The 26446-nt window shown below is 42.8% G+C and overlaps 1 protein-coding gene across 2 annotated transcripts in view; it reads right to left on the bottom strand.

Moving 5' to 3' along the window:
* Nucleotides 1-8939: 8939 nt before the first annotated feature.
* Nucleotides 8940-26446, bottom strand: part of LOC106563178 (protein mono-ADP-ribosyltransferase PARP14) — a 34982-nt gene continuing 17475 nt past the window's right edge. Inside the window, exons 3-14 of one of the 2 annotated variants that reach the window (XM_014128485.3) lie at nt 19202-19229; nt 18667-18924; nt 18276-18503; nt 15399-18067; nt 14918-15154; nt 12839-13060; nt 12540-12684; nt 12263-12412; nt 11930-11992; nt 11515-11700; nt 10459-10662; nt 8940-10328 (exon numbers count right to left, since the gene is read on the bottom strand). In XM_014128485.3, the coding sequence (XP_013983960.2) occupies nt 9673-10328; nt 10459-10662; nt 11515-11700; nt 11930-11992; nt 12263-12412; nt 12540-12684; nt 12839-13060; nt 14918-15154; nt 15399-18067; nt 18276-18503; nt 18667-18924; nt 19202-19229 (5046 nt within the window). In that variant the 3' untranslated portion in view covers nt 8940-9672. The remainder of the gene's footprint in view (nt 10329-10458; nt 10663-11514; nt 11701-11929; nt 11993-12262; nt 12413-12539; nt 12685-12838; nt 13061-14917; nt 15155-15398; nt 18068-18275; nt 18504-18666; nt 18925-19201; nt 19230-26446) is intronic. The other variant, XR_006757675.2, reaches the window with a different exon arrangement.

Here is a 26446-nt window from a genome sequence, read left to right as displayed (position 1 = left end):
GGGGATAGTAAAGAAGAACTCCCTAGGAGAATACTGGAGCACAGATCCTATGTTTGCAACTCCCTTCTTTGCCACCCTCTTTTCCCAAGACCGCTTCCTAGTTCTGCTTCGATGCCTGCATTTCGTCAACAATGCTACTGCCATCCTAAGTGACCCGTTATACAAAATAAGAAATGTTCTTATCAGCCTGACATCAGCATTTGGTTGGGTCGTTGTGCCATGCAAGTATCTATGCATTGATAAGTCCCTGATGTTACGGAAAGGTACGCTGGCGTTCCGTCAATATATTCCCTCCAATAGGCACAGGTTTGGGGTCAAGTTCTTTGTCATGTGCAACATGAAGACCAGATTTGTCCAGGACATTATAGTTCACACAGGGTCCACCACTGACATCCAACATTATGAGGGGCTCGGGGTGTCTGGGTCCATGGTGATTTACATTTTAGTCATTTAGCAGATGCTCTTATCCAGAGCATTTTTTTTTTTAAATACTGGCCCCCCGTGGGAATTGAACCCACAACCCTGGCATTGCAAGCGCCATGCTCTACCAACTGAGCTACAGTGGGACTCGTGATGACCATGCTGGCTCCATAAAACAATATGACCATGCTGGCTCCTCATCTTGGCAAGGGACACACTTTGTACGTGGACAATTGGTACAGCAGTCCCACACTCTTCCAGCATCTGCTCTCCAACAGCACAGGTGCCTGTGGCAGTCAGGTCGAACAGGAAGGGGATGCCGGCATTCGGATGCAGGAAGATGCAGAGAGGGGAGGTGGAGTTCAAGGAGAACGGTCAACAGCTGGCAGTAAAGTGGCATGACAAACGAGACGTCCATGTCCTCTCCACTGTCCATACAGCAACCATGTCGGCCACAGGGAAGGTGGACCACCTGACGGGAGAGAGAAAAATCAAACCAGACTGTGTGCTTGACTATAACCTCAAAATGGGGGCAGTGGATAAGGCGGACATGATAAACAGCTTTGTGGAATGCACTCGGAAAACGACCAAGTTGTATAAGAAGATATTTTTTCCATCTGTTCGACACTGCTGCTCTCAACGGCAACATAGTTCACCGCCAACTAACAGGTGAGATGATTACTGAACAAGGTATTTTTGTAATTGGATGTACAGTTCACATACAAATCCATTATGCAATTATAGTGACAATATCTCACCCACCTACCCACTGCCTCATCATCCTCTCCCTTTCCTCATCCTTCCCACTCCCTCATAGGTAAAGTAATTACCTACCAAAAGTATAGAGAAATCCTCATGAGAGAGCTGCTGGAGGAGCCCCACACCTCTCGGGGCCCATCCACTGTGGGTCGCCCTGCTGCGGATAATCCCTTACGCCTCACTACATTGCATTTTCCCTGCAAAGTCCCTCAAACTGCTGCTCAAGGTAGTCACACACAGAGGCACTGCGAAGTCTGCCTGTCTGGTACCAGGAGAAGTAAGCAGAGGAAGTTGACAAAATACATGTTTAGCTTGTGATACACCTCTATGTATTTCACCATGCTTTGAGGAGTATCATATGCTCAAGCACTATTGAGCACATCTGCAGCAATAAGTGACTGACTGACCTGACAAGTGACCTGCCATGATACTATGCCTTTAGAGGTGGGGGTGGAAATGCAGTTGTTGTTCAGTCACTGCATGAATATTAAATATGGGTTATGCATATTCCGTTTTTTTTCCTCTAGTAAAATAAGTTGTTGTTGAACCAACCACCAATACTGCAATAAAATAGACGACTATTACATATTGGCCTATCTGTTTTCTTGCTGTGTTTTCATCCAGTAAAACTGTTAAGGAGTCTACACTAGCATACAAAAGCTGGCCTCAACCTTCAGCTCCAAAGATGTCCAGCTCCAGTTCTAGTTATGATATTGGCAAATACTGATTGTGGTTTCTGAAAGTACAGAATAAAGAGGAATTATTAATTAGAATACAATATAAGGATAAAGCAATAAAACAATATTACAAAGAAGTAACATAATAAACACTGCTAAAAAAATAGTATATTGCATTGACAAAATCCCAAATTTGAGTTATAACAGTAAGGGGGCAAGACAGGGCAGAACAGAGCTATGCTGAATAGACCAAATAAACAAACCATGGTCATATTTTTTTATTTATTTAACTAAGTCATTTAATAACAAATTATTATTTACAATGATGGCCTACACCGGCCAAGCTCAGACAACACTGGGCCAAATGTACACCGCCCTATGGGACTCCCAATCACAGCCGGTTGTGATACAGCCTGGATTCGAACAAGGGTGTCTGTAGTGATGCCTCTAGCACTGAGATGCAGTGCCATAGACTGCTGCGCCACTTGGGAGTCATAAGGCCAGGGTAGCTTCAAAATACAACACAAGCTAATACTTCTCTGACGCAATTAGCATTGTTTTACAGAGCTGATAGAAGAATGTAGCTAGCTACATAAGCATTATTGAATATAACACCATAAAGGTTATGAAATGAGTAATGTTACCTCACGTGTCCGTGGTTATAAGGAATATACACAAAACTATTATGCTCCATAATACAGTAAGGTACAATAGAAACGACATACAGAAACTATTACAACGTAATAAGGCACTTACTTTGATAGAAACGCACACATTTCCAAAGTTATTATTAGTAACGAAAACAACAATGACTGCGATGCGGGCAACAGATGGAAAATGTGAACATGTGTGCCGATCCTGTTCTGACGAGAGATGCGCAAATGTCTGCAGACTTGAACTGCACAAACAATTGGGAAGTGCTTGGGGAATTTTGTCCGAGTCAGAAATGTCCCAAAAATGAAATTGTCAGCAAAATTTAAAATGACTATTTTTATGTGAATGAATGAGGAGGCGGAACACACCTCAATTCAAACTGTTCTTAGAAAACAAAAACTTGTTAGAAAATCATTTGAAATTGAAGTTGAAACAGCCTATAAATAAAAACAGGCTTAATTCCTTGGTTTGAGAGCAGCACGGATGAAATGTACTGTTGCGTAACAATCACATTCTGGAATGGAGAGAACGTTCTAACATCACGTGCATAAAAAAACTCACGCTGGGGTGATCGTTAGAGATATTTGGAACTCATGCATGAAAGGGTTAACAGGACAAATCTGAGGGGGCACGTGGCTCTGTGCCCCCTATGGGCGTGATGCCTCTGATGACGCGTCCAATATGACTGCAGGATTGAACTGTTTCTCAGTAAAGACACAGAGGACATTTGTGATGTAATGTGTTAAATTGTCAGTGGAAGCTGAGCCCTTGACCAGAAAGGGGACTTTGCATGAAGAAAAGTTTGCCTCCTAAACAGCAGCGCAATGAGTTTTACCATCATTAATAATGCAAACTTTCACAAATACAGTGAATCTACAGAATGCAGTCATACAGGCTGCAGCAGGAAGCTGCTGGGGACACAGAGGACACACACGCATGCCTGCGGTCACACGCACACACCAAGAGATTCATTCACTCAGGCATACAAATATACATTCACAATACACCCAGAGAGACATACACACACTGGATTGGGACCCATTATGTAAGCTAGCTCTGTATGGAGACACAGAGCTTTTAGACCACATTCTGTTTCTCACTCCACTGAACTGGGGAAGTGCTTAGTCAGTCAATGCAGGAGGCTGCTCTCTCACTCCGTCTAATTCTATCTCCACCTTTAACTGTCTAGAAATGGACAATTATTGCTCAGACAATTTTACCCCCACAATTACCTTTTCTCGTCACTGACAAATACCAACAGTTCATTGAAATATATGAAGTGTTTATATTCTATTTATAAACCCACACAAACACACACACACTTCTTTCATGACCTGAGGTGGTTCACACAACCCTGTCTCCCAGGAGAGGAGCACTTTACCAAGAGAGTCAGGGTAAAAATAGCACTCCATAAATAGCCACCCACATTGTCAGAACCAGTAGCAGCATATCATACAGCATATCACTAATCCAGTCAAACCTCCTCTTTGAAGGTTTGCTTTAAGCAGCTTTTGTAAAGTGTGTAGCTATTATGAAAGGTAGATACAACTGAAATGAGTGTTAATTGGATCAGTTAGAGGAAATTAAATGAATGGTGAGCAAGAAGAAAGAAATATGAAGACATGAATATGTTAGATGGGAGGATGAGTCTTTGCATAAAGGAGTGAGAGAAATAGAAAAGTCTTGAGGGTTGTGTAGAGTAAAACCATAGTTGTATTATTAAACACATTTCAAATGAGAGGAAGCTCATATACATGACTGAGTCGATTTGGCAAACAGCCAACAGCCAACAGCCAACCCTTCCCTCCAGTATCCATCAACTGCACTAACTGCCACTGCCAGCTCAACTGGACGCACGGGGTCTGGGGGGCCCACTGGAGAATTAGGAATTAGAATACTAGAATGGATATGAACCTTATTATGATGGGATAAAGGTCAGACATTTTGGTCTGGGAGTTGGTCAACTATGGTTTGCCAGTGCAGTGATAAGATATTGTGCAAAATAATTAATTTAAAGAATTGATCTGCACTGTACAGTTGAAGTCAGAAGTTTACATACATTTAGGTTGCAGTCATTAAAACTTGTATTTCAACCACTCCACACATTTTTTGTTAACAAACTATAGTTTTGGCAAGTCAGTTAGGACATCTACTTTGTGCATGACACAAATTTTTCCAATAATTGTTTACAGACAGATTATTTCACTTAGAATTCACTGTATCACAATTCCAGTGGGTCAGAAGTTTACATACACTAAGTTGACTGTGCCTTTTAAACAGCTTGAAAAATCCAGAAAATGCTGTCATGGCTGTAGAAGCTTCTGATAGGCTAATTGACATCATTTGAGTCAATTGGAGGTGTACCTGTGGATGTATTTCAAGGCCTACCTTCAAACTCAGTGCCTCTTTGCTTGACATCATGGGAAAATCAAAAGATATCAGCCAAGACCTCCACAAGTCTGGTTCATCCTTGGGAAGAATTTCCAAACTTCTGAAGGTACCACGTTCATCTCTACAAACAATAGTACGCAAGTATAAACACCATGGGACCGCACAGCGGTCATACCGCTCAGGAAGAAGACGGGTTCTGTCTCCTAGAGATGAACATATTTTGGTGCGAAAAGTGCAAATCAATCCCAGAACAACAGTAAAGGACCTTGTGAAGATGCTAGAGGAAACAGGTTCAAAAGTATCTATATCCACAGTAAAAAGAGTTTTATAGCGACATAACCTTAAAGGCCGCTCAGCAAGGAAGAAGCCACTGCTCCAAAACCGCCATAAAAAAAGCCAGACTATGGTTTGCAACTGCACATGGGGACAAAGATCGTATTTTTTTGAGAAATGTCCTCTGCTCTAATGAAACAAAAATAGAACTGTTTTGGCCATAATGACCATCGTTATGTTTGGAGGAAAAAGGGGGAGGCTTGCAAGCTGAAGAACAATCAAATGTATTTATTTATAAAGCCCTTCTTACATCAGCCGATGGCACAAAGTGCTGTACAGAAACCCAGCCTAAAACCCCAAACAGCAAGCGATGCAGGTGTAGAAACACGGTGGCTAGAAAAAACTCCCTAGAAAGGCCAGAACCTAGGAAGAAACCTAGAGAGAAACCAGGCTATGAGGGGTGGCCAGCCCTCTTCTGGCTGTGTCAGGTGGAGATTATAGCAGAACATGGCCAAGATGTTCAAATGTTCATAGATGACCAGCAGGGTCAAATAATAATAATCACAGTGGTTGTCGAGGGTGCAACAGGTCAGCACCTCAGGAGTAAATGTCAGTTGGCTTTTCATAGCCAATCATTCAGAGTATCTCTACCGCTCCTGCTGTCTCTAGAGAGTTGAAAACAGCAGGTCTGGGACAGGTAGCATGTCCGGTGAACAGGTCAGGGTTCCATAGCCACAGGCAGAACAGTTGAAACTGGAGCAGCAGCACGGCCAGGTGGACTGGGGACAGCAAGGAGTCATCAGGCCAGGTAGTCCTGAGGCATGGTCCAAGGGCTCAGGTCCTCCGAGAGAGAGAGAGAAAGAAAGAAAGAATTAGAGAGAGCATACTTAAATTCACACAGGACACCGGATAAGACAGGAGAAATACTCCAGATATAACAGACTGAGCCTAGCCTCCGACACATAAACTACTGCTGCATATATACTGGAGGCTGAGACAGGAGGGGTCAGGAGACACCGTGGCCCCGTCCAACGATACCCCTGGTACCCCCCATCCGAGAACACCATCCCAACCGTGAAGCATGGGAGTGGCAGCATCTTGTTGTGGGGTGCTTTGCTGCAGGAAGGACTGGTGCACTTCACAAAATAGATGGCATCATGAGGTAGGAAAATGATGTGGATATATTGAAGCAACATCTCAAGACATCAGTCAGGAAGTTAAAGCATGGTCGCAAATGGGTCTTCCAAATGGACAATGACCCCAAGCATACTTCCAAAGTTGTGGCAATATGGCCTAAAAACCTGTTTGGGAAAGGCGTGCCGCTAGCGGGACACCTCGACAACATCCGGTGAAATTGCAGAGCGCCAAATTCAAATTACAGTATTATAAATATTTAACTTTCATAAAATCACAAGTGTAATACATCAAAATAAAGCTTGACTTCTTGTTAATGCAGCCGCTGTGTCAGATTTCAAAAAGGCTTTACGGCGAAAGCAAACCATGCGATTATCTGAGGACAGCGCCCAGCACAAAAAAACATACAAACATTTTCCAGTCAAGTAGATTAGTCACAAAAGTCAGAAATAGCAATAAAATGAATCACTTACCTTTGATTATCTTCATATGGTTGCACTCACAGGACTCCATGTTACACAATAAATGTTTGTTTTGTTCGATAAAGTCCCTCTTTATGTCCAAAAACCTCAATTTTGTTGGCGCGTTTTGTTCAGTAATCCATTGGCTCAAAGGCGGTCACAACAGGCAGACGAAAAATCCAAATAGTACCAGTAAAGTTCGTAGAAACATGTCAAACGATGTATATAATCAATCCTCAGGTTGTTTTTTGTGTAAATAATCAATAATATTTCAACCGAACAATAGCGTCGTCAATATAAAGGAAAAACAACGAAAGGCGCGTGCTCACCAAACAGCTCTGGGACTTTCCACTGTCCATTCATTCAAAGTAGTCATTCTCCCTAATTTTTCAGAATAAAAGCCTGAAACAATTTCTAAAGACTGTTCACATCTAGTGGAAGCCACAGGGAACGCAATCTGGGTCATATCCCTTTCAATGGAAAAACACCCATTTCAAAATAATGGCACTTCCTGGATGATTTTCCTCAGGGTTTCACCTGCCATATCAGTTCTGTTATACTCACAGACATTATTTTAACATCAGTACATAGCATCTCAATGTATTATAAAAGCTTTATCCTTATTAATACATTCTATACAACCATTATGATGCAAGTCTCAAGCTGAGGCTATTATATAAACAGTTTTATGGTAATATGGCTATATTGTCTCTTCTGAGTATCACACAATTGTACCAAGCGTACCAGTTCGTAGCTGGATTCTTCACCAATCTTCCATACCTTCTCCAGAACACAAATGTCGCTTGGCTCCCCAATTCTGTGAGTTGGAAGAATTTCCTGTGTCTCTCTATGGGCCATGTGGCCAGAGACTCTCCTGGAATTTTAGAGTTTTTACAACCCTTTCACACAGGGCCTGGGTTGGGGGGAAGGTAGGTTGGGTGGTGGTGCAAAAGGGAGGGGGTCAACTGTCCTCCCTGTACCAAAAGAGGCCAACGTCATGACACTGCAGAGTCATGATTCAACATTCTGGCGCCTTCTGAGAGCCTATGGGAGCCTTAGAAAATGTCACGTTACAGCAGAGATCCTTTGTTTTGGATAGAGATAACAAAGAAGGCCAAGAAATGGTCAGAGAGGGCGCTTCCTGTTTGGAATCTTCTCAGGTTTTGGCCTGCCAAATGAGTTCTGTTATACTCACAGACACCATTCAAACAGTTTTAGAAACTTTAGGGTGTTTTCTATCCAAATCAAACAATTGTATGCATATTCTAGTTACTGGGCAAGAGTAGTAACCAGATTAAATCGGGTACGTTTTTTATCCGGCCGTGCAAATACTGCCCCCTATCCCTAACAGGTTAATGTGATAGAATTGTATTTCTGTAACCAAGTCTAACTCAGTCATAGGCACGCCCCCAGGGACACATACAGGACCAGGCGTCATTTGACAAGCCTGTTCAAGGGTCACTATAAAACACACCCTGATTTACATTTCTTTAGACCAGGCCTCCACTCCATGGCCAATAGTTTAATTTGGGCACGCCTTTCATCCGGACGTCAAAATACTACCCTAGAGAAGTTAATAGAAAATGACTCAAGTAAAAATGAAAGTCACCTAGTAAAATACTACTTGAGTAAAAGGCTAACATATTTGGTTTTAAATATACTTAACTATCAAAAGTAAAAGTATGAATCATTTCAAATTCTTCACATTAAGCAAACCAGACAGCACAGCTTTTTTATTTTTTTATTTACGGATAGCCAGAGGCACACCAACACTTAGACATAATTTACAAAAGAAGCATATGTGTTTAGTGAGTCCACCAGATCAGAGGCAGTAGGCATGACCGGGGATGTTCTCTTTATACAGTAAGTGTGTGAATTGGAAAATGTAACGAGTACTTTTGGGTGTCAGGGAAAATGTATGGAGTAAATAGATGGGGAGACCAGGGATGGCTGTAACACTTCTCACCTTTCCGTCAGTTTCTCAGAGATTGTTTATGGTAGTGTACTCAAAACTTGATACAAACAACCTACATTTGTCCTTTACAAATTGGTGTGGTTATTATGTAAATCAAACTGCAAATGCATGGTGTGGTCATAAATACAAGGAGTGGTCTGGGTTAGTTCTAACAGTGCTTGGGGTGAATTGTAACAGATTGAAAAAGTGCATAAATCATAACAATTATTTATTGAATGCCTATATTGAGATCATTAGAGCAGGTAGAGACGCAGATGTATCGTCTGGACAAAACACAGTAGAGAGTTTGGCATTTAGGTGTCAATTCATTCCGCAATAAGTATTGTCATTAAAAAGACTCAATCATTCACAACTTTACATGCATATTGATGACATACTCAGTTCCATGACATGTGCTGCAGCAGTAGGCCTAACCGCGGAAAAACATCGCTAGAACGACACATTCCTCTCTTGCTCAATAAAGGTGAATTAAACCAAAAAATCTAAAATGTTTTTTTGTACTTATTTTTTTACCTAAAAAAATTGTCTTCTGATGTGAGGTAAACATTGACCTGCACTCAGAAAATTAATTTTAGTTGTTTATCTATGAATAATTGCAATATTGAGAGTAAAAAATAGACAAAAATAGTTAAAACAGAGAAAACAGAATTATGGAAAATACAAGAGAATTGTATGAGGCCTGTCATGTCAAATAGTGCTTATTAACCATTATTTTACCAGGTATATTGACAGACGAGTTGTAGGGTAGAGGATAAGAGAAGAATGTGCCTATATTAAAGCTATAAAGTAGCTATTGCGAATTAAAAAGGTTGGAGACCCCTGATATACTGTATGCATCCACAAAATTACACAAAAAATGTGTTCTTAAAAAAAACACATTCTTTTATATTTAATATCACCGTTCTCCATAATTTCATATTAATGCAGTCTAGACAGATGAGGATTTATTATGGATGGACCCACCTTTCAGGTCTTTTCTCAGTAACTCAATTTCTCTTTTTCCCCCAATCTTGACAGCTCTCTTGTGGGCTACATTTGCCTCATAATCCTTATTGTTGATCTTGATTGTCACTTTGCTGTTGTCTCTCACAGCCTCCTCCAGGTTGTAGTTGGTGAACATGTCAAAAGACACCATTGTCCCACTGTAGTCTTGGTACTGCCACTCCACCAGGCTGCTCACCAGGAAAGCTGCCTGTCTGCGGTACTCTGCCCTCTCCTTGTCCAGGACCATGTCCCTGATGAGGCCGTCTGCTGTAAGCACATCGCGGCTCAGGCCCGCCAGGCGGATCAGGGAGTCAGGGCCCTTCTTCTCCAGGCATATCCTGACCGTCAGCTCCCTCTGCATGGCCTGCAACTTCTCCACATCCCCCTGGCTCAGCTGGCTGATGTACATGTTCTTGATGGTTTTCTCAGTTTGCTCCTTCACTATGAGGTTTTTAACCCAGTCTCGGGCATGGCTCACAGCCTGGGGGCTCTCTGCACACAGCTGGAACACGGTCGGGGCAAACTCCTCTCCCTGCATGACAAAGTTCTCACGGGCAGAGCGCTCATCACTGGGTCCCATAAAGTAGGTTGTCACTGTATCTATGAAGAAAGAGCACACACAACATAAACTCCTTGACAAAATGTCACTTATGATTATAATAACTCTATTGTATTAGTACACATTAAGCTCATATTGTCTTCTACCTCGCACACTTCCATTCTCACTGACCTTTTAACCTGGTTAAAATGCCCTTTTCTTCCACTATCTCTCCCACTCTCCTCTTCATGCTCTTGTGGAACTCAGTCACCATGGCAGTCTGGAATATCAGGATGTTCACACTTCTCACAATCTTTCCCTTTTTCTTCTTCACAAACTCCACCACTGCGTCAATCATAGCGTCCGCAACAGCAGAGGGACTCGCCCCACCCTGGCCTGACAGACAGACAGACAGACAGACAGATGGAGGCAGACAGACAATGACATGGCTATGGAGGCAAACAGAAAGACATAAATGCAGACAGAAGTACAGATAGACAATGACATGATGGAAGCAAATCTGTCCCTGAAAGTGACTAATCAAAAAAAATATGGAAGGGAAGGAGACAAGAAAAATATGGAAGGGAAGGAGACAAGAAAAATATGAAAGGGCAGGAGACAAGAAAAAGATGAAAGGGAAGGAGACAAGAAAAAGATGAAAGGAAGGGAAGGTGACAAGAAAAATACATAAGGGAAGTAGACAAGAATAAGATGAAAGGAAGGGAAGGTGACAAGAAAAATACATAAGGGAAGTAGACAAGAATATGATGGAAGGAAGGGAAGGTGACAAGAAAAATATGGAAGGGAAGAAGACAAGAAAAATATGGAAGGGGAGGAGACAAGGAAAATATGAAAGGAAGGGAAGGAGACAAGAAAAAGATGCAAGGAAGAGAACAAATCAAGTAAAAGAGTGAGGCAAAGTATGTTTGGGGGGGAGCAGAATGATGAAGAAAGAACAAGATTTATTGAAAATTAGGCTAAGAAAAGTAGCAGGTAGTCATTATGAGTAGCAGGTAGTCATTATGAGTAGCAGGAAGTCATTACGAGTAGCAGGTAGTCATTATGAGTAGCAGGTAGTCATTATGAGTAGCAGGTAGTCCCTTTCAGAGCACATGGAAGCAAAGCATATGGCCACTTTACAACCTCACAATAGAAACAAAGAACACAACAGAACAGGCAACAAGTACAAGAAAAACATGCAACTACACAAGACAGTGTAGTCCAATAAAGACCATTACAGCAGAGTACCTGTTCCAAGCGCTGGGAAGGACACTGAGGTGGACTTTTGTTCCTCACACTTCTTGAGAACATTGTACACAGTCTCTTTAATGATCTCAGGGTCATTCTGTCCCACAATGTGCATGATGTATTTGCATGGGAGAGATCCTGCTGATGTCACGATCATACTGCATGGTTGGAAGCTTGGGGATTTGACTGTAGAGGCATAAAAGGAAAGGTTTAGAGGTCAAGAATCTATTCCTAAAATGTAAAATCAATGCACACCAGTGTTGTAGGACCCATGGACTGGAAACTGACTAGACTTTTACCAGACAGTATCAAACAGTACTGAAAAGTCATCTCATTCATATCCAACATGACTACCAGTATCCTTGACCAGTAACATGACTACAGTATATGTTGACTCAAGGACATGGAAACACACCAATCTCTGAGCACTCCAACTCCACCTTCAATCCAGCTCCTTCTAAAATGGATTTGCATACACCTGAAGAAACAAAGACATTAGTACAATATGGCTCTTTATTCTAAGTCAACAATTTTACCATTAAATAAGTTGTGTGTCTGTGGGGTTGTATGGGATTTAGCTTGCTTCCTGATTGTGTAGCTGTAAACACTGTTCATTTGGATTTCTAACATTTCAGCTGTGTACATGTTAAACATCCTTATAAGGTGTTCCTTAGCATTTGTCTTAGTAGCCTCATGAACATGAAACAGTGGTTACTACACCTATGCTATTGTCAGAGGTACAAGTCACCTGATTTGAGGTTAAAGTCCTTATTGGAGGAGTTGACAATGACGTCACTGGACTCCTTGGTGATGTCTCCTGATGACACTTCAAAAGTAATGTGACCAATCTGCATGCTGTACACACCCAGAGAAGGGGATGTCACCTGTCCAAAGAAGCCTGCGCCAAATGAAAATAACATGTTTAGACAAGAGGTTTCTGTGGAAACAGACACGCTCTAGAGGCAGCAGGGTCTCAATGGTAGAATATTTTTGGGGAGACTTTGAAGGCTGTGAATTAAGCTTACCAGATGGCTGCTGTGATTCGCCAACATAGGATTTGGGATGTTGTGATTGGCCAACATAAGATTTGGAATGTTGTGATTGGCCGGAACCTTGTGAACTCTGCCAAGTATACCCTTGTGTCTGACCTTTGAATTCCCTGACAAAGCACTGTAAACAGGAGATATAAAAGTGTGGAGCATTTATCAAACATATCTAAGAGCACAATACACACGGACAAAGGTGAGGTTATGCAACAATATTATCTCTGTGTGATGATAAGCACTGAATCTCCCTTTAAACCATTTTCCATCTTCAAACTTACATCCACAGTTTGGGTGTCACTGGGGTGGACCACGATGGCCACCTCTTTAAGGTGTGTGGAGTTTCTTCTCTGGCTGAAGTCTTTGACCTCCTGCAGAAGAAGCTTGGACACCAGGCCCTTAGGGAATCCCATGTTCCCAGTTCCAATGGCAGGGAAAGACAGGGATGCCAGCCTATGCTTCTCTGTCTTACTCAGGCAAACTCTGATCATCGTTATGAATATCTTAAATCACAAACACATGGACAATTTTAGAAATGTTTTACTAAAACCTTTCGATGCACTCCCACTCTCAATAATCAGTGCTTAATTTGAGCTGGAACCTGTTCCGGCACCTCTCAGATTTGACCTCGTTTGTTCCGGCACCTATTTGGACAGATCCAGTACCTCTCACGACATGATTTTTTAATTGTTTCACTGTTTGCACCGGATACATTCTAATAAAAGTTATCAGCGTTAAATCAAGTTGCCTCCTCGTTATTTCGCCTGCCCAACAGAAAGGCCATCATGTAAAGGTGTGGGGATCCTTTATCCTTTCCTGCCACTCTGATTCCAGACCTGCTCTCTTATTTGTACATAAAGGTTATGGGGAGGGAGGGTGGGGTAAGTAACTGATCTCGACACAGGTCTTGGTAGAGGTGGTCAGCTAGTGAAGAGGTCCCTACGTAATCACATTATGTAGTCTAGGCTAGTCGTCTCCCTACTGAATTTGAATCATGGGAAAGCCAAATAAAAAATGGATAAGAAAAGGCAATCGAGTGAAATTTTTCAAGTCCAAAAATCTAGAGAAAGATGGTGAATTGAACCCAGAACAAACCAGAGAACTGTCAGTGCAGGAGGAGAGGTGCAAACCGATGGCAATGCCTAAGCAAGCAGCGCTGCTAATCCCAACAGTTCAGCATCACCTCCGGCACCTCCACTAGCTAGTAGGCCTACTAGAGAGTCAGACTCAGAGGGAGAGGCAGACGGAGAGCTGGGGGGAGGGGGGCAGTGCATTCACAGACTAAGTGCTCGGAGTAGGTGCAATATGCAGTTCAAGCAAACACATAACCCCTGGCTTGTCACGCATAATTCCAATTTGGGCTGTACAACATGCAAAAAGGTAGAGAGCTTGGGTCTAGAAACGACTGGAGGGATTAAACTAGCAAAAGAGTGGGCGGAATGTATAGTAAGTTAACATCCTATGCCTCAGACGTAAAACAAGGTTTTTAAACATGCCCGAACCAGGGCACATTTGGTGGCAGCAAGCCTTGTAGATGAGGCTAAAGAGGACACCCAAGTTGTTAACACTCAAAATAAAAAAATAGCCAGTCTTCAGAACAGCCTTAGAAGGAGGCTAAAGGTCACAGCCACAGGCCCGCTCATTGCTTTGAGCAAGAAATTGACTCTCAGGAGTTAAATGGACTTGACATGGGGAGAGTCATTGTGGGAGGTTTGGAAAACTAAGGTAGGACATTTCTTTCCCTTTACAAACTTGTTCTGTACTGTGAAAGTAATCTGAATATGTGCTTCATATTATCACAATGGCAGGAGGCCTATATATTCTCATATGTGTGTTCTGCTGTAGCCTACAGAGATTTATTTTATTTGAAGTTATATTCTGATATTGTGATATTTGTTCTACTGCTACATTGATGTCTTGAAAATGATATTAAATTGGGGTCTTGTAAGCCCCACAGCTGAGTTTGTGTGCATATGATGGGTGTTCTGCAGTGTTGTCTAAAAATTTAGCTGTACATCGATGTCTAGAAAATTAGGCTATAAGAAACTCGGACTTGTGTAAGCCCTGCAGCTATACTCAAGTATGTGGGCATACTGCAGTGAAGTTTAAAATGCTTTCAATTAATCAGCACCTTGGAGAGAGCAGCACCTTGGAGAGTGCTGTCCGTTTCACCAACATAGACAGTAGGCCACTTGGCTGTTTACTCTGTCTGCTGTGCTGCTACGTTGTGTTTGAAACTTTTTTTCTCAATGTGTTCCAGCACCTCAGAACCCTCCGGATACCCTCACCCCTCGCACTCACTATGTGTTCCGGGACCTCCCAATTTACAAATTAAACACTGTCAATAACTCATAGTTTACCTTCTCTGCTGAGCCAGCTCCCTGGTCCCAATGGGGGCAGACAGTATGGATCACCCTCTGACATCGCAGGTTGTAACCGTCGGTGACCACAACGTCACCATAGGCTAATCTGTTGGAGCGAGCTTCATCTGTGGCTGCTGATTGGAGCCCAGGACCGGCTGCCTTTAGGATAGCATTGGACACAGCACCTTTGCTCAGGTCCAAATCCTCAGAGATGGTGTTGACGATGCCCTCAGACTAGAGGTGTCAAAACAAATGACCAAACATTCATGAAGCGAGAAGGGAACAGCTATGTATTTCTATTTAAACATAAAATATGACTTCTACAAGACAGCTGTCATTCCAGATAAAGAAGAGTAGAATGAAAGGTAAACAAATTATACATCTTATACTCTGGGTTATCTGATGTACTACTTACAATACATGTATTATACAACAATCATTTACGTGGTGCTCTGATAACTACGGTATGTGTACTTACATATTCCTCCTGGATATTTCCCTTCCTTAGAATGATCTTCAGACCCCCTTGTGTGTAATTGGTCTGTAGGATTTCCCCACTGCCTGCCCCCTCAAACTTCCTCTCTTGGCCATACTCTCTCCTCTGCTCCTTTTGGTTTTCATGATAATTTCTTTGAGTTATGCTTTCTCTAACTCCTCCTCCCCTATCTCCATGTCCTCCTTTACCTCTACCTCCTCCTCTACCTCCACCTCCTCCTCTACCTTCTCCTCCCCCTCTACCTCTACTTCTACCTTCTCCTCCCCCTCTACCTCCTCCTCCCCCTCTACCTTCTCCTCCCCATCTACCTCTACCTTCTGCTCCCCCTCTACCTTCTCCTCCCCCTCTACCTCCACCTCTTCTGCCATGTTCCCATTGCCCATGTCCCCATGGTGAATGTCCCTGATATCCAGGTCCTTGATGTCCGTAACTATGTTGTCCTCTTCCCCGTCGTCCACTTCCCTGTTGTCCACTTCCCCGTTGTGCACCCTGCAGAGGCCTGGTCATTTTTGGGTGCAGGTCATTGAACGTTTTCTGGACAGCGCTGGCCAGGGCTCTCACAGTGTTGTCATTGTTGTCCACCAGGTGAATCTCAGTCAGAGAGGTCTGACCTCTTAGGTTCTCACAGTAGTCACGCACTGCCACAGCAATAGTCTCAGTGCACAGGTCCAGAGGAAAGCCGAATATCCCAGAGCTGACGGCCGGGACGGCAACAGTTGAGCAGTTAACCTTCGCAGCCTCCCTCAGGCTCTCATTCACAGCTTGTTTCAGACGCTGTATGGCTGTTCTCTGGTCAAAGTCTGTGAACCGTGGACCAACCGCATGAACCACATACTTACAGGGCAGATTGCCTGCATCTGTCACAATGGCGTCTCCTGGCTGCAGTCGGCGGTTATTACGGACATGTTGATCACTGAGCTCCTGCAGCCGTGGACCAGCAGCCTTGAGTAGTGCTGAAGCCAGGCCTCCAATATGCTGCAGGTCTTCATTGGCTGCGTTGACTACTGCATCCACTTTGAACTTGCAGATGTCAGCCTTACTGACGGAGACCAGGATTCCATTGGGTGTCCTCACCTCACAGCAGGATGACGGACCAAACCCTTCCTCCTCATCTTCATCCTCGCCCTCTTCTTCCTCGAGCATGTAGTCTTCCTGCAGCAGCACCACACAGCCGTGCTCCTTCATCGCCATTGAAAAAACCATGCTTCCCTTCTCTTGGAAGTACTTCCTTGCTCCAGGCTTCATGATGGTGAGCTCATCAGTGCAGAAGGCTGCTACCATCTTCTGAAATGACCCCTTGGCCTTCTTGACGTAGAGACGGGCTCCAGAAAGGACAATTTTGGGCCTTCTGAGGTCAAAGTGGATATTCACCTCATCACGCTTGGCAAAATGTTTCCAGTCCTTAGATTTGTACTCCTGGATGAATTTAACAACGGCACAGGACTTGAGATGGACAGCCTCTTTGACTCGTGAGTAGTTTTCAACAAAGTCCCGTAGACTGTTGCTGACCTCTCTGACCGGGTCCAGGAAGCCAGACACAATGATTCTGTCTCTGCTCTCTGGGTGATGCTTTATTACCACCGTTCTTTTCTTTAAGGAGTTGTAGGCATCCACCAGCTGGTTGTTCAGATCCTTCCACTCAGGCTTTCTCAGCACCTCCTGGTCCTCCACCTTCAGGCTCTGCAGGGACAGGGCAGTCTTTACCCTCTGCTCTGCATCAGCCAATGCTTTGTCTGAGCTACCAGTCAGAAGTACCTCTCCACCCTCCACGCTGTACTCAGCACTGATGCCCCGGGACGTGAACAGGTCCTGGGACATCTCCATACTGTCCACTGACCGCAGGAAGTCCAGGAGTTGGGTGTCCAGCTTCAGCTGCTTCTTATCCATCTTGAGCTTCCTCTCCAGGATCCAGTTCTGCACCTTGTACACCTCTGCGACAAGCCCTGAGAGAACCAACTTCTTGGTGTCGTCTCTGTAAGAAAAACACATCTCTGGGGCTTCGTCTGCTGCGTGCTTCAGAAGCCCTTTCTGCTGCAGGATGTAGAACATGGCAGGGGACACGTCCATCTCCTCCGAGATGCCGTCCCTCTGCCTCTCTATCTGACTCATGGCCCTCTGCATGAGGTCTTCCACCAGCCCCCTGAGTCGATTCGTGTCTTCGGCCAGACCTGCAACTGTCAGAGACCCTTTAGAGGCATCCATAGCTAGGACAGCATCCTCTTTCACCACCGAGCGGACTTCTTTCTCCACTGCCTTCCATGCTGGGGCACTTACAAAACACTCAAACACAGCATATTTGGCCATTATGTCACAGAAGACGATCAAGGCATTCTGCTTCCATCCATCTACGTGTTTGCTTGTTAGTCCTTTCTGCCTTAGCAGGGTTGGCAAAGGACTGAGTTTTACCTCAGGAGTATCCATGTCTACTTGACAGAAGTGGGCCTTCATCTGGTCAGTGATGCGGGAAAACTGTCTCTTCATGGAGAGGAATTTCCATACAGCAGAATGCACACACTCTATGAAGGGGTCAGGCATCTTCCACATTGGCCTTTCCTTTCCATACAAGGCAGTTCCTAAGGACTCGTAGTATGGATACACGTTGACTGGGACTTTGCCAATTACAAGACGTTTATTTAGAGTGGTTTGCACAACTGAAATGACATAGATAACGAACTGTCTGTTATAGCATGAACTGAGGGCAGAAACTAAATATTTCTGTAGAGGCCAAGAGACTGCTGCAGCAACAGAATAGCAATGCTACATTCAATTATTCTTATAATAGAAAGAAAAAGATTACCAAATAAACAAATTGATTAACATTTATTTAATAAAACCGCTCATTCAAACAGCAGGTTTTACCTTCTGGTGCATGGAAGGTGACAATGGCTGCCTGTTCCTCATGGAATACAGTGATGTCCTTTGCTGGGCCAGCCCAATTCTCAATGTAGAGCTCCAGCATATCTTGAAGTATGTTGGAGGGCAGGTTCTCCACTCTCACACTCTGGCACCTCTCTAGCAACCGGCCAATCATACCCTGCTTCTGGAAACTCTTGTTGCTCTTGCTCTCAGTGAGGAAACGCTCCACATCTAACGACAGACAGCAATCATATCCTTAATATCATGCACAACAGTTTTTGAAAATATAATCCCTTCGTGTGAGGGAGAGATCTGTTTTATAATACTTCAGAAGTTAAATTCATTGTTTATTTTTTGTCGTTTAAAAAATAGATAATTTGAAATAGTGACCAACCTTTGGGATTATTGAAGGTCACAACAGCTCTGTTTGTCTCACTGATGACCTCCAGGGAGAAGTTGTCGACCTCCATGGAGAAGTTGTCTTCCTCCAGGCCAGAGATGGTCTCCACCAGCAACGTCAGCAAGTCTCTCGGCATGCTCTCAGGAACCCTCTCCAGCACCACAGCAGAGCTCTGAGGGAACACCTCAGCTCCACCCTCCTCTCCAGGCCCACTCTCAGAGTTGGGAGCTTCCTGTGCTTCACTTGACACATCTGGGATTAAACACACTAGATATTCATATCCAATAATGTCATTCATATTTTCACATTTCTCTGACTTCATTGGCACATTTCTGCCTACGACAAATTTACAAGGAGATATGGCCTGATAAGGCTGCATTTTGCAACACTGTCTAATGATATGCCAATAGCGATTATTATGAAATGTATTAGGCAAAACATTCAATATAATAATATTAGGTCAAGGGAATGCATCAACAAGTCTGATCTGTTCTGTCTAATCACCACAGAAGCAAGGAAAGGATGTTACCTGACAATTCATTGCTTGTAGCACCAAGCTGGAAAACAAGCAAAACAAACAAAATGTATATGTCAAATAGTTAACCAATGGGAAACATTACAAGTATGCTCTTTAAAATTAGCCATACAAAGAATGTATTATCCATCAGTTTGAAGCCCTGGCTAGCCTGTCGAGCCAAGACAGCACTAATTTAGCCTACAGTTAAACTGTTAAGCCAAAATTCAAATCTTGCAAAATTTGGACAGCTGCATGCTTAGATTTTTGTTTTTGGTCCGAAAAGAGTGTAAAATCACGAGAATTTCATTGAGGGAAAAAAGTATTTGATCCCCTGCTGATTTTGTACGTTTGCCCACTGACAAAGAAATGATCAGTCTATAATTTTAATGCTAGGTTTATTTGAACAGTGAGAGACAGAATAACAACAACAAAATCCAGAAAAACGCATGTCAAAAATGTTATAAAATGATTTGCATTTTAATGAGGGAAATAAGTATTTGACCCCTCTGCAAAACATGACTTAGTACTTGGTGGCAAAACACTTGTTGGCAATCACAGAGGTCAGACGTTTCTTGTAGTTGGCCACCAGGTTTACACACATCTCAGGAGGGATTTTGTCCCACTGCTCTTTGCAGATCTTCTCCAAGTCATTAAGGTTTCGAGGCTGATGTTTGGCAACTCGAACCTTCAGCTCCCTCCACAGATTTTCTATGGGATTAAGGTCTGGAGACTGGCTTGGCCACTCCAGGACCTTAATGTGCTTCTTCTTAAGCCACTACTTTGTTGCCTTGGCCGTGTGTTTTGGGTCATTGTCATGCTGGAATACCCATCCACGACCCATTTTCAATGCCCTGGCTGAGGGAAGGAGGTTCTCCCCCAAGATTTGATGGTACATTGCCCCGTCCATCGCCCCTTTATGCGGTGAAGTTGTCCTGTCTCCTTAGCAGAAAAACACCCTCAAAGCATAATGTTTCCACCTCCATGTTTGACGGTGGGGATGGTGTTCTTGGGGTCATAGGCAGCATTCCTCCTCCTCCAAACACGGCGAGTTGAGTTGATGCCAAAGAGCTCCATTTTGGTCTCATCTGACCACAACACTTTCACCCAGTTGTCCTCTGGATCAGTCAGATGTTCATTGGCAAACTTCAGACGGCATGTATATGTGCTTTCTTGAGCAGGGGGACCTTGCGGGCGCTGCAGGATTTTAGTCCTTTACAGCGTAGTGTGTTACCAATTGTTTTCTTGGTGACTATGGTCCCAGCTGCCTTGAGATCATTGACAAGATCCTCCCATGTAGTTCTGGGCTGATTCCTCATCGTTCTCATGATCATTGCAACTCCACGAAGTGAGATCTTGCATGGAGCCCCAGGCCAAGGGAGATTGACAGATCTTTTGTGTTTCTTCCATTTGCAAATAATCACACCAACTGTTGTCACCTTCTCACCAAGCTGCTTGGCGATGGTCTTGTAGCCCATTCCAGCCTTGTGTAGGTCTACAATCTTGTCCCTGACATCCTTGGAGAGCACTTTGGTCTTGGCCATGGTGGAGAGTTTGGAATCTGATTGATTGATTGCTTCTGTGGACAGGTGTCTTTTATACAGGTAACAAGCTGGGTTTGGGGCACTCCCTTTAAGAGTGTGCTCCTAATCTCAGCTCGTTACCTGTATAAAAGACACCTGGCAGCCAGAAATCTTTCTGATTGAGAGGGGGTCAAATACTTATTTCCCTCATTAAAATGCAAATCAATTTATAATATTTTTGACATGCGTTTTTCTGGATTTTTTTGTTTGTTATTCTGTCTCTCACTGTTCAAATAAACCTACCATTAAAATTATAGACTGATCATTTCTTTGTCAGTGGGCAAACGTACAAAATCAGCAGGGGATTAAATACTTTTTTCTCTCACTGTAGATATACAGTGCCAGTCAAAAGTTTGGACACACCAAACTATTTTCTACATTGTAGAATAATAATGAAGACATCAAAACTATGAAATAACAAAAAGTGTTAAACAACTCAAAATATATTTATTATTTTGAGATATTTTATATATGAGATTCTTCAAAGTAGCCACCCTTTGACTTGATGACAGCTTTGCACACTTGGCAGTCTCTAAACCCGCTTCATGAGGTAGTCACATGGAACGCATTTCAATTAACAGGTGTGCCTTGTTAAAGTTAATTTGTGAAATTTCTTTCCTTCTTAATGCGTTTGAGCCAATCAGTTGTGTGGTGGTGGTACAGAAGATATATAGCCATAATTGGTAAAAGACCAAGTACATATTATGGTAGGAACAGCTCAAATAAGCAAAGAGAAAGGACAGTCCATCCTTATTTTAAGACATGAGGTCAGTCAATCCGGAAAATTTCAAGAACTCTGAAAGTATCTTCAAGTGCAGTCGCAAAATCCATCATGTGCTGTGATGAAACGTGCTCTCATGAGGACCGTCACAGGAAAGGATGACTCAGAGTTACCTCTGCTGCAGAGGATAAGTTACCAGCCTTAGAAATTGCAGCACAAATAAATGATTCACAGAGTTCAAGTAACAGACACATCTCAACATCAACTGTTCAGAGTGGACTTCGTGAATCAGGCCTTCATGGTAGAATTGCTGCAAAGAAACAACTAAAGGACACCAATAAGAAGAAGAGACTTGCTTGGGCCAAGAAACACAAGCAATGGACAAACCAGTGGAAATCTGTCCTTTTGTCTGATGAGTCCAAATTTGAGATTCTTGGTTCCAACCACCATGTCTTTGTGAGACGCAGAGTCGGTGAACGGATGATCTCCGCATATGTGGTTCCCACCGTGAAGCACGGAGGAGGAGATGTGATGGTGCTTTGCTGGTGACACTGTCTGTGATGTATTTAGAATTCAAGGCACACTTAACCAGCATAGCTACCACAGCATTCTGCAGCGATACGCCATCCCATCTAGTTCTCTCTTAGTCCCACTATCATTTGTTTTTCAACAGGACAATGACCCAAAACACACCTCCAGGTTGTGTAAGGGCTATTTGACCAAGATGGAGAGTGGTGGAGTGCTGCATCAGATGGCCTGGCCTCCACAATCACCTGACCTCAACCCAATTGATTTGATTTGATTTTGAGATGGTTTGGGATGAGTTGGACCACAGAGTGAAGGAAAAGCAGCCAACAAGTGTTCAGCATATGTGGGAACTCCAAGACTGTTGGAAAAGCATTCCAGGTGAAGCTGGTTGAGAAAATGGCAAGAGTGTGCTAAGCTGTCATCAAGGCAAAGGGTGGCTACTTTGAAGAATCTAAAATCTAAAATATGTTTTGATTTGTTTTACACTTTTTGGTTACAATGTAGAAAATAGTAAAAATATCGAAAAACCCTTGAATGAGTAGCTGGTCGAAACTTTTGACTGGTACTGTATATAAAAAAAAACACTCACTACCAAGTTCCAAACTGCCTCTTGAAGTAATGTCAGCACAAGAACTGTTGGTCTGGAGATTCATGAAATGGGTTCCCATGGCCAAGCAGCCATGCACAATGCCAAGCATCGGCTGGAGTAGTGTAAAGCTCGCCTCCGTTGGACTCTTGAGCAGCGGAAACGCGTTCTCTGGAGTGATGTATCATGCTTCACCATCTGGCAGTGCAACGGAAAAATCTGGGTTTGGCGGATGCCAGGAGAACGCTATCTGCTCCAATGCATAGTGCCAACTGTAAAGTTTGGTGGAGGAGGAATAACAGTCTGGGGCTGTTTTTCACGGTTCGGGCTATGCCCCTTACTTCCAGTGATGGGAGATCTTAACGCTACAGCATACAATGACATTCTAGACAATTCTGTGCTTCCAACTTTGTGGCAACAGTTTGGGGAAGGCCCTTTCCTGTTTCAGCATGACAATTCCCCAGTGCAAAAGAAAGGTCCATACAGAAATGGTTTGTCGAGATCGGTGTGGAACAACTTGACTGGCCTGCACAGAGCCCTGACCTCAACCCCATCAATTGGAACGCCGACAGCGAGCCAGGATTAATCGCCCAACATCGGTGCCCGACCTCACTAATGATTTTGTGGCTGAACAGATGCAAGTCCCCGCAGCAATGCTCCAACATCTAGTGGAAAGCCTTCAGAGAAGAATAGAGGCTGTTCTAGCAGCTTTGGTCATGTAGTGTATAGATACAGTTGAAGTCAGAAGTCAGAAGTTTACATACACTTAGGTTGGAGTCATTAACCTGTTGGGTCTAGGGGGCAGCATTTGCACGTCTGGATAAAAAAAATGTACCCGATTTAATCTGGTTACTAATCCTACCCAGTAACTAGAATATGCATATACTTATTATATATGGATAGAAAACACTCTAAAGTTTCCAAAACTGTTTGAATGGTGTCTGTGAGTATAACAGAACTCATTTGGCAGGCAAAACCCTGAGACATTTTCTGACAGGAAGTGGATACCTGATGTGTTGTATTGACTTTAAACCTATCCCATTGAAAAACACAGGGGTTTAGGAATATTTTGGCACTTCCTATTGCTTCCACTAGATGTCACCAGCCTTTACAAAGTGTTTTGAGTCTTCTGGAGGGAGATCTGACCGAACAAGAGCCATGGAACGGTGATGTCCCATTAGACACCTGGCGCGCTACTTCATGTTGGGTACCCTCGTTCCAATACGTTATAAAAGACTATGCATTCGTCCACCTTGAATATTATTCATGTTCTGGTTAAAAAAGGCCCTAATGATTTATGCTATACAACGTTTGACATGTTTGAACGAACGGAAATATATTTTTTCCCCTCGTTCATGACGAGAAGTCCGGCTGGCTTACATCATGTGCTAACGAGACGGAGATTTTTGGACATAAATGATGAGCTTTTTTGAACAAAACTACATTCGTTATGGACCTGTGATACCTGGAAGTGACATCTGATGAAGAGAATCAAAGGTAATGGATTATTTACATAGTATTTTCGATTTTAGATCTCCCCAACATGACGTCTAGTCTGTATCGCAACGCGTATTTTTCTGGGCACAGTGCTCAGATTATTGCAAAGTGTGATTTCCCAGTAAGGTTATTTTTAAATCTGGCAAGTTGATTGCGTTCAAAAGATGTAAATCTATAATTCTTTAAATGACAATATAATATTTTACCAATGTTTTCTAATTTTAATTATTTAATTTGTGACGCTGACTTGACTGCCGGTTATTGGAGGGAAACGATTTCCTCAACATCAATGCCATAGTAAAACGCTGTTTTTGGATATAAATATCAACTTGATAGAACTAAAAATGCATGCATTGTCTAACATAATGTCCTAGGAGTGTCATCTGATGGAGATTGTAAAAGGTTAGTGTATCATTTTAGCTGGTTTTATGGTTTTGGTGACCCTGTCTTTGACTTGACAAAACATTACACACAACTCTTGTAAATGTACTGTCCTAACATACTCTAAATTTATGCTTTCGCCGTAAAACCTTTTTGAAATCGTAAAACGTGGTTAGATTAAGGAGATGTTTATCTTTCAAATGGTGTAACATAGTTGTATTTTTGAAAAATTTGAATTTTGACATTTATTTGGATTCAAATTTGCCGCTCTTGAAATGCACCTGCTGTTGATGGAGTGCACCACGGGTGGCACGCTAGCGTCCCACCTAGCCCCAAGAGGTTAAATCTCGTTTTTCAAGCACTCCACAAATTTCGTGTTAACAAACTATAGTTTTGGCAAGTCAGTTAGGACATCTACTTTGTGCATGACACAAGTAATTTTTCCAACAATTGTTTACAGACAGATTATTTCACTTATAATTCCCTGTATCACAATTCCAGTGGGTCAGAAGTTTACATACACTAAGTTGACTGTGCCTTTAAACAGCTTGAAAATTCCAGAAAAGGATGTCATGGCTGTAGAAGCTTCTGATAGGCTAATTGACATAATTTGAGTCAATTGGAGGTATACCTGTGGATGTATTTCAAGGCCTACCTTCAAACTCAATGCCTCTTTGCTTGACATCATGGGAAAATCAAAAGATATCAGCCAAGACCTCAGAAAAAAATTGTAGACCACAAGACTATTTCATCCTTGGGAGCAATTTCCAAACGCCTGAAGGTACCACGTTCATCTGTACAGTACGCAAGTATAAACACCATGGGACAACGCAGCTGTCATACCGCTCAGGAAGGAGACGCGTTCTGTCTCCAAGAGATAAATGTACTTTGGTGCGAAAAGTGCAAATCAGTCCCAGAACAACAACAAAGGACCTTGTGAAGATGCTGGAAGATACAAAAGTATCTTTATCCACAGTAAAACGAGTCCTATATCGACATAACCTGAAAGGCTGCTTAGCAATGAAGAAGCCACTGTTCCAAAACTGCCGTAAAAGAAAGCCAGACTACGGTTTGCAACTACACATGGGGACAAAGATTGTACTTTTTGGAGAAATGTCCTCTTGTCTGATTAAACAAAAATAGAACTGTTTGACCATAATGACCATCGTTATGTTTGGAGGAAAAAGGGGGAGGCTTGCAAGCTGAAGAACACAATCCCACCGTGAAGCACGGGTGTGGCAGCATCATGTTGTGGGGGTGCTTTGCTGAAGGAGGGACTTCCCAAAATAGATGGCATCATGAGGTAGGAAAATTATGTAGCTCTATTGAAGCAACATCTCAAGACATCAGTAAGGAAGTTAATCTCTGGGCTAGGCGGGACGAATTCGTCCCAACCTGTTTAGAGCAGAGATCCTTTGTAAAAGATAGAGATGGCAAAGAAGTTCAAGAAATGGTCAGACAGGCCACTTCCTGTAAAGGAATCTCTCAGGTTTTGACCTGCCATTTGAGTTCTGTTATACTCACAGACACCATTCAAACAGTTTTAGAAACTTTGGAGTGTTTTCTATCCAAAGCCAATAATTATATGCATATTCTAGTTACTGGGCAGGAGTAGTAACCAGATTAAATCGAGTACGTTTTTTATCCAGCCGTGAAAATACTGCCCCCTAGCCATAAGAGGTTAACGAGAGTCTTGTCTTTAAAATGCTGTAAAATAGTCATATGTTTGAAAAATTGAAGTTTTCGGATTTTAGAGGAGTTTGTATTTCGCGCCACGCCCATCATTGGATATTGGAGCAGGTGTTCCGCTAGCGGAACGTCTAGATGTAAGAGGTCATGCACTATGTATAGCTAATAAACAATGTACTACATTTCAATAACATTTCAACAATATTTATTGCACATTTTCAATGTAGACACATTAAACATGAGGTAAAATAAATATATAGCCTAATCATAAATAA

This window comes from Salmo salar, chromosome 11 (assembly GCF_965601325.2).
Source record: "Salmo salar chromosome 11, fSalSal1, whole genome shotgun sequence".
In the NCBI taxonomy this organism is placed as follows: Eukaryota; Metazoa; Chordata; class Actinopteri; order Salmoniformes; family Salmonidae; genus Salmo; species Salmo salar.
The sequence above is the reverse complement of the archived record's forward strand: the minus strand, read 5'-3'. Positions and strand labels throughout refer to the sequence as shown.